Source organism: Rana temporaria (genome assembly GCF_905171775.1).
Source record: "Rana temporaria chromosome 9 unlocalized genomic scaffold, aRanTem1.1 chr9d, whole genome shotgun sequence".
NCBI classification, from domain to species: domain Eukaryota; kingdom Metazoa; phylum Chordata; class Amphibia; order Anura; family Ranidae; genus Rana; species Rana temporaria.
The window spans coordinates 333,734-348,857 of record NW_024404480.1 but is presented as its reverse complement, the minus strand read 5'-3'; the positions used below and the strand labels follow the sequence as shown (position 1 = coordinate 348,857).

The window sequence follows — 15,124 nt, the reverse complement described above, 5'->3', positions numbered from 1 at the left end:
GATGTAATGGTGGGTGGGGCAGACCAAGAGTCTCCTGGCCTATCAGACAAGCGACGATGTAATGGTGGGTGGGGCAGACCAAGAATCTACTGGCCTATCAGACAAGTGACGATGTAATGGTGGGTGGGGCAGTCCAAGAATCTACTGGCCTATCAGACAAGCGATGATGTAATGGTGGGTGGGGCAGACCAAGAATCTACTGGCCTATCAGACAAGCGGCGATGTAATGGTGGATGGGGCAGACCAAGAGTCTCCTGGCCTATCAGACAAGCTATGATGTAATGGTGGGTGGGACAGACCAAGAATCTACTGGCCTATCAGACAAGCTATGATGTAATGGTGGGTGGGGCAGACCAAGAGTCTCCTGGCCTATCAGACAAGCGGCGATGTAATGGTGGGTGGGGCAGACCAAGAGTCTCCTGGCCTATCAGACAAGCTATGAGGTAATGGTGGGTGGGGCAGACCAAGAATCTACTGGCCTATCAGACAAGCGATGATGTAATGGTGGGTGGGGCAGACCAAGAATCGACTGGCCTATCAGGCAAGCTATGGTGGGTGGGGCAGACCAAGAATCTACTGGCCTATCAGACAAGCTATGATGTAATGGTGGGTGGGGCAGACCAAGAATCTACTGGCCTATCAGACAAGCTATGATGTAATGGTGGGTGGGGCAGTCCAAGAGTCTCCTGGCCTATCAGACAAGCTATGATGTAATAGTCTGGTCGGTCCTGGAGTATGCCGTCCAGTTCTGGGCTCCAGTCCTCAGGAAGGATGTACTGGAAATGGAGAGAGTACAAAGAAGGACAACAAAGCTAATAAAGGGTCTGGAGGAGGAATGGAGGATATTGGTGATGAGGAAATGTTGTGATCTTATTCTCTCTGGAGAAGAGACGGGGGAGGGGAGAGGATTTCACAAATACCGGACTGGTGACCCCACAAGAGGGGAAAACTTTTTTGCGGAAGGGAGTTTAATAAGACACGGGGCCACTCATTAAATTTAGAAGAAAAGAGGTTTAACATTAAACTATGTAGAAGGTTCTTTACTGTAAGAGCGGCAAGGATGTGGAATTCCCTTCCACAGGCGGTGGTCTCAGCGGGGGAGGGGCATCGATCGTTTTTCAAGAAACTATTAGATAATCATCTGAAGGACCACAACATACAGGGAGATACAATGTAATACTGACCTATAATCACACACATGGGGGGACTTGTGTCTTTTTTCAACCCCACCTACTATGTAATGGTGGGCGGGACAAACCAAAAGTCCAATGGCCTGTCAGTCATACAATGATCTATTGGTGGGCGGGACAAGCCAAGAGTCTCCTTGCCTGTCCAGTCATACTATGATGTAATTGTGGCCGGGACAAATTAAGACTCTCCTGGCCTGTCAGTCTTGCTATGATGCAGTGGTGGGCGGGACAAATCAAGAGGCTCCTGGCCTGTCAGTCAAGTTATGATGTAGTGGTGGGCGGGACGAACAAAGAGTCTCCTGGCCTATCATTCTTACTATGATGAATGGTGGGAGGGACAAACCACAAATACCATGGCCCGTCAGTCATTCTATGATGTAATGGTGGGCGGGAAACAAACCACAAATACCATGTAATAGTAATCCTATTATGTAATAGTGGGCGGGACAAACTAAGAGGCTCCTGGCCTGTCAGCCAAGCTATGATCAAATGGTGGACAGGACAAATCCCATGGTCTGTCAGTTTGTGGGCGGGACAAATCAACTCTCCTGGCCTGTCAGCCTTACTATGATGCATTGGGGGGCGGGACAAATGAAGAGGCTCCTGGCCTGTCAGTCAAGTTATGATGTAGTGTTGGGCGGGACGAACAAAGAGTCTCCTGGCCTATCATTCTTACTATGATGAAATGGTGGGCGGGACAAACCACAAATCCCATGGTCTGTCAGTTTTACTATTATGTAATTGTGGGCGGGACAAATTAAGACTCTCCTGGCCTGTCAGTATTACTATGATGTAATGGTGGGTGGGACAAATCAACTTTCCTGGCCTGTCAGTCTTACTATGATGCATTGGGGGGGACAAACCACAAATCCTATGGTCTGTCAGTTATACTATGATGTAATGGTGGGTGGGACAAATCAAGGGACTCCTGGCCTGTCGGTCTTACTATGATGTAATGGTGGGCGGGACAAATCAAGGGACTCCTGGCCTGTCGGTCTTACTATGATGTAATGGTGGGCGGGACAAATCAAGGGACTCCTGGCCTGTCGGTCTTACTATGATGTAATGGTGGGTGGGACAAACTAAGGGACTCCTGGCCTGTCGGTCTTGCTATGATGTAATGGTGGGCGGGACAAACTAAGGGACTCCTGGCCTGTCGGTCTTGCTATGATGTAATGGTGGGCGGGACAAACCAAGGGACTCCTGGCCTGTCGGTCTTGCTATGATTTAATGGTGGGCGGGACAAACTAAGGGACTCCTGGCCTGTCGGTCTTACTATGATGTAATGGTGGGCGGGACAAACCAAGAGACTCCTGGCCTGTCAGTCAAGCGATGATGTAATAGTGGGTGGGGCAAACAATCAATGTGGGAGTGGTCAGGACAAACCAGGATTCCAAGGCTCCTGGGTCCTCCCACTGCAGTGAGTGGTGATGGAATGGCGCCGCTGCTGTTGGAATCAGTCACATGACCGGCAAGCCCAGGGAAGGGCACAGCGGCCGCCCCCTCATACATACCGCTGAGCCCTGGAAATGCTGCTTTTCATGAAATATTCCGCCGCGGGCGACACTTTGATAATGGAAGATGAGATCTGGTATTGGAAGGAACGGACGTTTCCTCCCGGAGTTCAGCTTTTTTTCTCGCTAACCTTCTTCTATACGTAGCGCCTTACGTGTCCCCCAACCACAGACAGAGAATAAAGGGCTCCCGGGGGACACAGCAGGAGGAAGGATATTCATGCTCTTACAGCATGTGCTCAGCCACAGAGGAGATCCCGTTTAGTTTGTGCTTTATATCGGTAAGGCATGATTTCATTTTAAAGGTGTGAATTTTTACATTGTAAGAGAAGGTATTCCATTAAATAATTGTGTTCAATCTGACGAGGAACTCTTTATTCAGCCTCCGTTTTATTTTTATGGGATATAAAAGATACACAATCATTATTGTTTCTCTCTTCTCATTATTCGTGATAAGGCCCCACTTACACCCGGGCGGCGGAATAGCTGTGAATTCTGCCCACGGTCTCAAAACGCACTACAATTGTGGAACGCAGGGTTCAGGTGCGAAGCTATTTATGGCAAATCGCATTGCGCGAAAACTTGCCGTCTGAGAAGGAGCTACTTTCCGGCAACAATCTTCAAACAATGCGATTTGCCGTAAATAAATTGCAACGGCAAGACTGCAGTGTTTTAGGTGCCATTGAAATCAAATTGGGGGGGGGGGGGGTTAAAAACCCAGATTGTAGCCCAGTGGAGGCCATGGGAGCAGATTGTGGCCCAGAGGGGAGAGAGGAGGCAGTGGGAGAAGATTGTAGCCCAGAGGGGAGAGAGAGGAGGCCATGGGAGCATATTGTGGCCCACAGAAGAGAATAAGCTGTGGGAGCACATTGTCCTGTAGAGGGAGGAGAGAGGAGGCCATGGGAGCATATTGTGGCCCACAGGAGAGAGGAGGCAGTAGGAGCCGATTTGAGGCCGTGGGAGCATATTGTGGCCCACAGGAGAGAGTAGGAGCCAATTTGAGGCCGTGGGAGCATATTGTAGCCTAGAGGAGGCCGTGGGAGCAGATTGTAGCCCATAGGAGAGCGGGAGCAGATTGTAGCCCAGAGAGGAGACCGTGGGAGAATATTGTGGCCCACAGGAGAGTATATGCTGTGGGAGCACATTGTCCTGTAGAGGGAGGTGAGAGGAGGCCATGGGAGCATATTGTGGCCCACAGGAGAGAGGAGGCAGTATGAGCCGATTTGAGGCCGTGGGAGCAGATTGTAGCCCAGAAGAGGCCGTGGGAGCAGATTGTAGCCCAGTGTGGGCAGATTGGAGCCCATAAGGGAGAGAGAGGAGGCCATTGTAGCTCTGAGGAGGCCATGGGAGCATATTATGGCCTATAGGAGAGCAGGAGCAGATTGGAGCCCAGTAAGGAGACCATGGGAGCATATTGTGGCCCACAGGAGAGAATAAGCTGTGGGAGCACATTGTCCTGTAGAGGGAGGTGAGAGGAGGCCATGGGAGCATATTGTGGCCCACAGGAGAGAGGAGGCAGCAGGAGCCGATTTGAGGCCGTGGGAGCATATTGTAGCCTAGAGGAGGTCGTGGGAGCAGATTGTAGCCCAGAGGAGGCCGTGGGAGCAGATTGGAGCCCATAAGGGAGAGAGAGGAGGCCATTGTAGCGGATTGTAGCTCTGAGGAGGCCATGGGAGCATATTATGGCCTATAGGAGAGCGGGAGCAGATTGTAGCCCAGAGAGGAGACCATGTGAGCATATTGTGGCCCACAGGAGAGAATAAGCAGTGGGAGCAAACTGTAGCCCAGAGGAGGCCATTGGAGCACATTGTCCCCCAGAGGGGGGAGAGAGGAGGCCTTGGGAGCAGATGTAGACCAGAGGGGAGAGAGGAGGCCATGAGAGCATATTGTGGCCCACAGGAGAGAGGAGGCAGTAGGAGCCGATTTGAGGCCGTGGGGGAGCATATTGTAGCCTAGAGGAGGCCGTGGGAGCATATTGTAGCCTAGAGGAGGCCGTGGGAGCATATTGTAGCCCAGAGGAGGCCGTGGGAGCATATTGTAGCCTAGAGGAGGCCGTGGGAGCATATTGTAGCCTAGAGGAGGCCGTGGGAGCATATTGTAGCCCAGAGGAGGCCGTGGGAGCATATTGTAGCCTAGAGGAGGCCGTGGGAGCATATTGTAGCCTAGAGGAGGCCGTGGGAGCATATTGTAGCCTAGAGGAGGCCGTGGGAGAAGATTGTAGCCCAGAGGAGGCCGTGGGAGCAGATTGTAGCCCAGAGGAGGCCGTGGGAGCAGATTGTAGCCCAGAGGAGGCCGTGGGAGCAATTTGTAGCCCAGTGGGGGCGGATTGTAGGCAGTGGGAGCAGATTTGAGCCCATGAGGGAGAGAGAGGAGGCCATTGTAGCGGATTGTAGCTCTGAGGAAGCCATGGGAGCATATTATGGCCCATAGGAGAGAGGGAGCAGATTGTAGCCCAGAGAGGAGACCATGGGAGCATATTGTGGCCCACAGGAGAGAATAAGCTGTGGGAGCAAACTGTAGCCCAGAGGAGGCCCTTGGAGCACATTGTCCCCCAGAGGGAGGAGAGAGGAGGCCTTGGGAGCAGATGTAGCCCAAAGGGGAGAGAGAGGAGGCCATGAGAGCATATTGTGGCCCACAGGAGAAAGGGGGCAGTAGGCGCAGACTGGAGGCCATGGGAGCAGATGTAGCCCAGAGGGGAGAGAGAGGAGGCCATTGTAGCCCTGAGGAGACCATGGAAGCATATTGTGGCCCATAGGAGAGAGGGAGCAGATTGTAGCCCAGAGGGGAGAGAGAGGAGGCCATTGTAGCAGATTGTAGCCCTGGGGAGACCATGGGAGCATATTGTGGCCCATAGGAGAGAGGGAGCAGATTGTAGCCCAGAGGGGGGAAGAGAGGAGACCATGGGAGCATATTGTGGCCCACAGGAGAGAATAAGCCGTGGGAGCATATTGTAGCCCAGAGGGGAGAGAAAGGAGGCAGTGGAAGCAGATTGTAGCGCAGAGGGTAGAAAGAGAAGGCCGTGAGAACCTATTGTGGCCCACAGGAGAGAAGAGGCCGTGGGAGCATATTGGAGGCCAGAGGAGGGGAGAGAGAGACCAGTGAAGCAGATTGTAGCCCTGAGGAGGCCATGGGAGCATATTGTGACCCATAGGAGAAAGAGAAGGCTGTGAGAGCAGATTGTAGCCCAGGGGGGAGAGAAAGGGGGCTCTGGGGGCAAATTGTACCCCAAAGTAGAGAGGAGGCCGTGGGAGAAAACTTTGTGGCCTAGAGGAGGGAGAAAGGTGGCAATGGGTTTGGATTGTGGAGTGAGAGGAGGCCGTGGGAGTAGACTGTGTGTCCAAGGGGGGTGAGGAGGTGGAGAGAGCCGATTGTGGGAGAGAAGAGTCCATGGGGGCGGTCTGGAAGGGGAAGTAGGTCATGGCCTGGGGAGAGGGGGCATTGGGAGCAGATTGTGGCCCAGAGGAGAGGGGGCATTGGGAGCAGATTGTGGCCCAGAGGTGGGGGGGCAGAGGGGGCATTGGGAGCAGATTGTGGCCCAGAGGTGGGGGGGGAGAGGGGGCATTGGGAGCGGACTGCGGTCTGGAAGGGGAAGTAGGTCATGTCCTGGGGATGAGAGGAGGCATTGGGAGCAGATTGTGGCCCAGAGGTGGGGGGGAGAGGGGGCATTGGGAGCAGATTGTGGCCCAGAGGTGGGGGGGAGAGGGGGCATTGGGAGCAGATTGTGGCCCAGAGGTGGGGGGGAGAGGGGGCATTGGGAGCAGATTGTGGCCCAGAGGTGGGGGGGAGAGGGGGCAAAGAGAGGGTATTGTGGACCAGGGAGGAGAGAGAGGAGTCGGTGGGAACGGATTGTGGAGAGAAGAATGTGTATTAAACATACAAGACCACCATTCATCATGAGGTGTACCCCGTGTGCCTTTATTGGCCACCTTCATGTAACCTGATCACGTGACGTCATCCTCACATCATCTTCCATGGGAAATAAATTCGGGGTTTTCATCAGAAGTAAGAAAAGTTCCCATCAATACGTTTTCCTGCAGAAAGATATCCGATATTAAAGTCTTCTCTCAAGGAATGTCGTAATACAAATAAACTCAGTACTAATAAAGCTTTCAGGCTTGAAATCAGTTTATCGTTGGGGGGGGGGGGGGGGGGGGGGTGTTGGGTTCTCAAGAAAACCTGGAAAAAGAGAAGTTCAGATGACAACAAGCTTGTGGATCAGATCAGGGAGCCGAGACCCAAATTCTGGTTTACATTCCACGATATATGACCACCGGGCCTCACACTTGTATGAGTTTGTTGGCCATCCCATTACAAAATCACGGCCATTTTTATGGCACCCTCGGACCAATAATAGGGAGTTACCCCCCCCACTCCCTCTATGGCCATTAATCTTGAGTCCCTCCCCCCATCGTGGGCTATACCTTCCTCCGCTTTTCTTGGAAGACGTTCCACAAGATTTTGGAGGGTGTCTGTGAGGTCGGGTATTGATATTGGATGAGAAGACCTGGGTCACCATCGGCGCTCCAATTCATCCCAAAGGTGATCAGTAGGGATGAGGTCAGGGCTCTGTGCAGGACGCTTAAGTTCCTCCTCACCAAACTGGTCACACCATGTCTTTATGGAGCTGGATCCACTCTTCTGGGAAGACTTTACACAAGATTTTGGAGGGTGTCGTTGGGAGTGTGTGCCCATTTGTGAGGTCAGGTACTGATGTTGGATGAGAAGACCTTATACCAGGGGTCCTCAAACTATGGCCCACGGGCCACATGCGGCCCACGGAGGACATTTAACCGGCCCACCCCACCCTGACATGCACGGCAGGTTGTAACACAGCTATCCCGCTGTGTCACGAAGCTCACAGTGTTGTTAACCGTTCGGGCGCACTATGATAAGACCAGCTCGTGTGATAGAGGCAGTGTTCTGTCTATCACACAAGCTGGTCTAGGAGGAGGAGGGCGGGACTTTTATCATAGTGCGCCCGAACGGTTAACAACACTGTGAGCTTCGTGACACAGGAGCAGTTTGGCACAGTAAAGCTGTGAGGGGCTTACGATGGTGGGGGAGGGGGGGGGGCTTGCAATTAGGGGCTGATGATGATGTAATGATGAAGGTGGGTGGGAGGGGCTTGCGATGGTGAGGGTGGGGTTGCAATGAGGGGCTGATGATGGTGAGGGGGGGGGCTTGCAAAGGCGAGGGGGGTTGCAATGAGGGGCTGATGATGATGGGGGGGCTTGCAATGACCTTGATCGGCTTGCAATTAATGATTGTGAGGGGGGTTGCAATGAGGGGCTTACAATGATGATGGTGAGGGGGGGGCTTACAATGATGATGGCGAGGGGGGGCTTGCAATGAGGGGCTAATGATGATGGTGAGGGGGGGGCTGGCAATGAGGGGCTAATGATGATGGTGAGGTGGGGGGGGGCCCTGCAATGATCATGATAGTTTTTTTTTATAGTCCGGCCCTCTAACGGTCTGTAGAAAATTGGGAGAAGATGGACAGCCGCACTCCAAGGGAACTTCAAAAAGTTGTCTTTATTAGATAAAAATGGACAAGCAGAACAAAACACAGCCACAGGAAGGGACAGCCGACGCGTTTCACACTGTATCAGTGCTTGAGCCATGACTAAGCACTGATATAGTGTGAAACGCGTCGGCTGTCCCTTCCTGTGGCTGTGTTTTGTTCTGCTTGTCCATTTTTATCAAATAAAGACAACTTTTTGAAGTTCCCTTGGAGTGCGGCTGTCCATCTTCTCCCAATTTTCTACATTTGCCTCGTGCATTGCCAGCACCTCGGTCTCCTGAGAGGTTCCTTAATTGCTTACAAGACCCACCCGGAGCCGTGACTCCCTTCCTCTAACGGTCTGAGGGACAGTGAACCGGCCCCCTGTTTAAAAAGTTTGAGGACCCCTGCCTTATACCAAAGGTCTTCCAAAAGTAAAGTTGAGGTCAGGGCTCTGTGCAGGACACTCGAATTCCCCCACACCAATCTGATCACACCGTGTCTTTATGGAGCTGGATCCACTCTTCTTGGATGGCTTCCTACACAATTATGGAGGGTATCTGTGGGAATTTGTGCCCATTTGTGAGGTCAGGTACTGATGTTGGAAGGGAAGACCTGGCTCATATGTTGGGCCCCACGTTGGGCGCCAAAAAAAATCCCTTGGTCACAATCAGGGTCACAATTAATCCCAAAGGTGATCGGTGGGGATGAGGTCAGGGCTCTGTTCCTCCACACCAAACTGGTCACACCATGTCTTTATGGAGCTGGATCCACTCTTCTGGGAAGACTTTACACAATACTATGGAGGGTGTCTGTGGGAATTTGTGCCCATTTGTGAGGGCAGGTACTGATGTTGGTTGAGAAGACTTGGCTCACATGTTGGGGCGCCAAAAAAACATCTCTTGGTCACAATCAAGGTTAGAATTCATCCCAAAGGTCATTGGTAGGGATGACGTCAGGGCTCTGTTCCTCCACACCATGTTTTTATGGAGCTGGATCCACTCTTCTTTGATGGCTTCCATGGGAATTGGTGAGGTCAGGTACTGATGTTGGAAGGGAAGACCTGGTTCACACGTTGGGCGCCAAAAAATATCCCTTGGTCACAATCAGGGTTCCAATTAATCCCAAAGGTGATCGGTAGGGATGAGGTCAGGGCTCTGTTCCTCCACACCAAACTGGTCACACCGTGTCTTTATGGAGCTGGATCCACTCTTCTGGGAAGACTTTACACAATACTATGGAGGGTGTCGTTGGGAATTTGTGCCCATTTGTGAGGGCAGGTACTGATGTTGGTTGAGAAGACTTGGCTCACGTGTTGGGGTCCACGTTGGGCGCCAAAAAAACATCCCTTGGTCACAATCAAGGTTCCAATTCATCCCAAAGGTGATTGGTAGGGATGAAGTCAGGGCTCTGTTCCTATGTCTTCATGGAGCTGGATCCACTCTTCTTGGATGGCTTCCATGGGAATTTGTGCCCATTTGTGAGGTCAGGTACTGATGTTGGAAGGGAAGACCTGGCTCATATGTTGGGCCCCACGTTGGGCACCAAAAAAAAAAACATCCCTTGGTCACAAAATCAGGGTTCCAAGTCATCCCAAAGGTGATCGGTGGGGATGAGGTCATGGCTCTGTTCCTCCACACCAAACTGGTCACACCATGTCTTTATGGAGCTGGCTTTGTAAACGGGGGGGGGTGGAGGGGGGGCACAATTGTCTACAATAGGGGTCTCAAACTGGTTGCCCTCCAGCTGTTTTGTGTAATGACAAGTCCCATCATGCCTCTGCCTCTGGGAGGAGTCATGTTTGTAACTGTCGGCCTTGCAATGCCTCATGGGACTTGTAGTTTCGCAAAAAAAAAAAGGTTATGGGGCACCAGTTTGAGACCCCTGGTCTACAATGTCTTTGGTAATAGTGGTCAATAAGGCCCACATGGTATGTGTTTGGTTTTGGAATGTGATGCCAAACAAGCTGAACTATTGCAGGTTTGATGGTCACTTGTCCCCGTTGTGGGGGATGGGAACCATCGATTCACCCAGGTGAGGGGCAGTTTCAGGAGCCAACATGGTTCCTCGGGGTGTTTCCAATAAGTGTTTGGTGATCTGTGGGACTTTTCTGAGTTTTGTTGATGGAATGAATTTTATTTTGTATTAATATTTTACACCTCACTGCGATCAAAGAAGGTTCCAGAGACCCACCCCTCCCCCGCTATGAAGTGATGGAAGGGAAATGTGCTCACTTGCGAGCCGCCGACAACTTGGTCTTCAGAAGCTTCCGGCGACTTTTCTCCATGGACATGCACTGGACGTTCAGAAAGTCTGTGAGAAAGAAGATGGAGTTTGTTTGGACCTGCGTACCGTAATACACCGACAGCAACTTGTTCTACAGCTCATGGGGGCCCCCCTCCAGATCAAGGGTGGGGGGTCAGTCTTTATACAGGGGGACTCAAGTGCGACCCCCGACATTACCGAAGGGCCAAACATAGTCAGAGACTGCAGACATAATACAGGAGATGGTCAGAGACTGCAGACATAATACAGGAGATGATCAGAGTGCAGACATAGTACAGGAGAAGATCAGAGATGGCAGACGTGGTACAGGAGATGATCAGAGACTGCATACATAGTACATGAGATGATCAGAGACTGCAGACATGATACAGGAGAAGATCAGAGACTGCAGACATAGTACAGGAGATGATCAGAGACTGCAGACACAGTACTGGAGATGGTCAGAGACTGCAGACATGATACAGGAGAAGATCAGAGATGGCAGACATGATACAGGAGATGATCAGAGACTGTAGACATAGTACATGAGATGGTCAGAGACTGCAGACATAGTACAGGAGACGGTCAGAGACTGCAGACATAGTACAGGAGATGATCAGAGACTGCAGACATAATACAGGAGATGATCAGAGACTGCAGACATAATACAGGAGATGATCAGAGACTGCAGACATAATACAGGAGATGATCAGAGATTGCAGACATAATACAGGAGATGATCAGAGACTGCAGACATAGTACAGGAGATGATCAGAGACTGCAGACATAGTACAGGAGATGATCAGAGACTGCAGACATAGTACAGGAGATGATCAGAGACTGCAGACATAGTACAGGAGACGGTCAGAGACTGCAGACATAATACAGGAGATGATCAGAGACTGCAGACATAATACAGGAGATGATCAGAGACTGCAGACATAGTACAGGAGATGATCAGAGACTGCAGACACAGTACTGGAGACGGTCAGAGACTGCAGACATAATACAGGAGATGATCAGAGACTGCAGACATAGTACAGGAGATGATCAGAGACTGCAGACATAGTACAGGAGATGATCAGAGACTGCAGACATAGTACAGGAGATGATCAGAGACTGCAGACATAATACAGGAGATGATCAGAGACTGCAGACACAGTACTGGAGACAGTCAGAGACTGCAGTGTGTAGTGCAGTGTTTGTACCTGTGATCGTGGGGTCCGGGTTGGACAACATGACAGTGATCTGTCTGTAACATTGTTCACTTTTGGTCCCTGTAACACAGAAAAGTAGATGTTGTTAAAGTGGATTTTTTACACAGTTTTCCCAGCTGCTATCTAACAAGGACACAGACAGCAATACAGATTTGCCCGGGCTCCACCCTCCCTCTACCCTACAAAAAAAAATGTATTTCTGTGTTGTTATTGGAACATTCCCCTCACTTCCTTTCTGCTGCATCCGTTGTCACTGGGACAGGAAGTGATGGTAAATCTCCCAAATTGAGCTCCAGATAGCAATAAAAACCCAACAAAGATCCCAATTCTTCCCTACAATATTTAAAAGTAAAAAAAAATAAAAAGGGAGGATTTGGCCGGACGCCCATTTACTGCACATAACAGCAATACAATCTTTATCAACAAGGAGTGAGAATTCCTGCATTGTACTGTACCTGGCTCCCCCTTCTCCACCTTACACATGTAATACGCCTGGCCTGGAGTCAGGTATTTCTCAGCGCGATCATCGTAATTTGTGATCAAAAAAAGCAAAATCAGACGTCCGTTCTCATCACACAGATCAATGACGTCTGTAAGAGGGAATAACACACGTCAGTCTGAGATCATTCCATCGCCCCCCCTAGAGTATCAATCCGGATCAATAATAATAATACACATCACTACATACCTAATATCAGTCCGGATCAATAATAATAATACACATCACTACATACCTAATATCAGTCCGGATCAATAATAATAATACACATCACTACATACCTAATATCAATCCGGATCAATAATAATAATACACGTCAGTCTGAGATCATTCCATCGCCCCCCTAGAGTATCAATCCGGATCAATAATAATAATACACATCACTACATACCTAATATCAGTCCTAATCAATAATAATAATAAACATCACTACATACCTAATATCAGTCCTAATCAATAATAATACACATCACTACATACCTAATATCAGTCCTAATCAATAATAATAATAATACACATCACTACATACCTAATCTCAGTCCTAATCAATAATAATAATAATAAACATCACTACATACCTAATATCAGTCCTAATCAATAATAATGCACATCACTACATACCTAATATCAGTCCTAATCAATAATAATAATACACGTCAATCTGAGATCATTCCATCGCCCCCCCTAGAGTATCAATCCGGATCAATAATAATACACATCACTACATACCTAATATCAGTCCTAATCAATAATAATAATACACATCACTACATACCAAATCTCAGTCCTAATCAATAATAATAATAATAAACATCACTACATACCTAATATCAGTCCTAATCAATAATAATGCACATCACTACATACCTAATATCAGTCCTAATCAATAATAATAATACACGTCAGTCTGAGATCATTCCATCGCCCCCCCTAGAGTATCAATCCGGATCAATAATAATACACATCACTACATACCTAATATCAGTCCTAATCAATAATAATAATACACATCACTACATACCTAATATCAGTCCTAATCAATAATAATACACATCACTCCATACCTAATATCAGTCCTGATCAATAATAATAATACACATCACTTTATACCTAATATCTGTCCTAATCAATAATAAGAATTCACATCACTCCATACCGAAATATCAATCCTAAAAAATAATAATATTAATACTACACATCAATCAATACCTAATATCTGTCCTAATCAATAATAATAATAATAATATGACTGATAACAAATGCACATCACTCCATACCCAATATCAATCTTAATCAATAATAATAAACATCACTCCATATCTAATATCATTCCTGATAACTAATAATGATACTACACATTGCTTTCTCAGTCCTAATCAATAACAATACCAATACTTACCTGTGTGAGGTAGGTGTGCCCTCCCCCGGAGGAGGTGTAGAAGGTGGATCACCCGGCACTGAATATTCACCAGAAATCTCAGATTGTCTGCAAAATAGAAACATTGTATTTGATGAGTCAGGAGTACCGGGGCCCCTGAGAGCCCCCTGAGGGCCACACACTATACTGGGTATAGGAGAGGAGAGGTCAGAGTCTGAGGGCCACACACTATACTGGGTATAGGAGAGGTCAGAGTCTGAGGGCCACACACTATACTGGGTATAGGAGAGGAGAGGTCAGAGTCTGAGGGCCACACACTATACTGGGTATAGGAGAGGGGAGGTCAGAGCCTGAGGGCCACACACTATACTGGGTATAGGAGAGGGGAGGTCAGAGTTTGAGGGCCACACACTATACTGGGTATAGGAGAGGTCAGAGTCTGAGGGCCACACACTATACTGGGTATAGGAGAGGGGAGGTCAGAGCCTGAGGGCCACACACTATACTGGGTATAGGAGAGGAGAGGTCAGAGTCTGAGGGCCACACACTATACTGGGGAGAGGAGAGGTCAGAGTCTGAGGGCCACACACTATACTGGGTATAGGAGAGGAGAGGTCAGAGTCTGAGGGCCACACACTATACTGGGTATAGGAGAGGGGAGGTCAGAGCCTGAGGGCCACACACTATACTGGGTATAGGAGAGGGGAGGTCAGAGTTTGAGGGCCACACACTATACTGGGTATAGGAGAGGTCAGAGTCTGAGGGCCACACACTATACTGGGTATAGGAGAGGGGAGGTCAGAGCCTGAGGGCCACACACTATACTGGGTATAGGAGAGGAGAGGTCAGAGTCTGAGGGCCACAATCTTCTCCCCCATAGAATGTTCTCTACTGACTGCCGGGGTCTGTGATGGGGCCACATGTGGCCCCCAGGATGCAGGTTGGGCCCCAGGGGTTCCTCACTGAGGACAGGACATTGGTACCTCCATGGATGATGTAGATGAACATGTGTAGTGAATTCGCTGATCCTTCACCCCGAATTCCTCGCTGACCGCCGACCCCTCCTGCATGAGAGTGGGCTTTACTCAGTGTTATACATTACAGTACAGTACCCCCCCCCGATCAACTAATTACCCCCAATACCCCCAAGACCCCCCTCCCCATCACCTAATTCCCCCCCAGTGCCCCCCAATACCCCCCATAACCCAATTCCCCCCCTAATACCCCCAAGACCCCCCCTCCCCATCACCTAATTCCACACCTAAGACCCGCAAGACCCCCCTACCGATCAACTAATTACATCCCCAGTGCCCCCCCAATACCCCCCATCACCTATTTCCCCCCCATCACCTAATTCCCCCCTAATACCCCCAAGACCCCCCTCCCGATCACCTAATTACCCCCCAGTGCCCCCCAATACCACCCCACATCACCTAATTCCCCCCCTAATACCCCATAACCCCCCTCCCGATCACCTAATTACCCCCCAGTGCCCCCCAATACCACCCCACATCACCTAATTCCCCCCCCCAATATCACAAGACCCCCCTCCCGATCACCT

General features: G+C 49.7%; 1 protein-coding gene across 1 annotated transcript; it reads right to left on the bottom strand.

Annotated features, from left to right (window-relative positions):
• Window positions 1-6,598: 6,598 nt before the first annotated feature.
• On the bottom strand, window positions 6,599-14,612 carry C9HXorf65 (chromosome 9 CXorf65 homolog). The gene is made up of 6 exons (XM_040334426.1): window positions 14,547-14,612; window positions 13,585-13,671; window positions 12,142-12,276; window positions 11,678-11,746; window positions 10,398-10,517; window positions 6,599-6,735 (listed from the first exon to the last, which is right to left on the bottom strand). The coding sequence occupies exons 1-5, from the start codon at window positions 14,569-14,571 to the stop codon at window positions 10,435-10,437; spliced, it is 399 nt and encodes a 132-aa protein (XP_040190360.1). The 5' UTR covers window positions 14,572-14,612; the 3' UTR covers window positions 6,599-6,735; window positions 10,398-10,434.
• Window positions 14,613-15,124: the final 512 nt, after the last annotated feature.

What these genes read in the sequence shown, in the direction of transcription:
- C9HXorf65 (XM_040334426.1), bottom strand. Translation starts at nt 14,571, where the DNA reads ATGTTCATCTACATCATCCATGGAG. An exon ending in GGCACACCTACCTCACACAG is followed by an intron (nt 12,277 to 13,584) that starts GTAAGTATTGGT and finishes TCCCTCTTACAG; the next exon opens with ACGTCATTGATCTGTGTGAT. An exon ending in GGTGGAGAAGGGGGAGCCAG is followed by an intron (nt 11,747 to 12,141) that starts GTACAGTACAAT and finishes TCTGTGTTACAG; the next exon opens with GGACCAAAAGTGAACAATGT.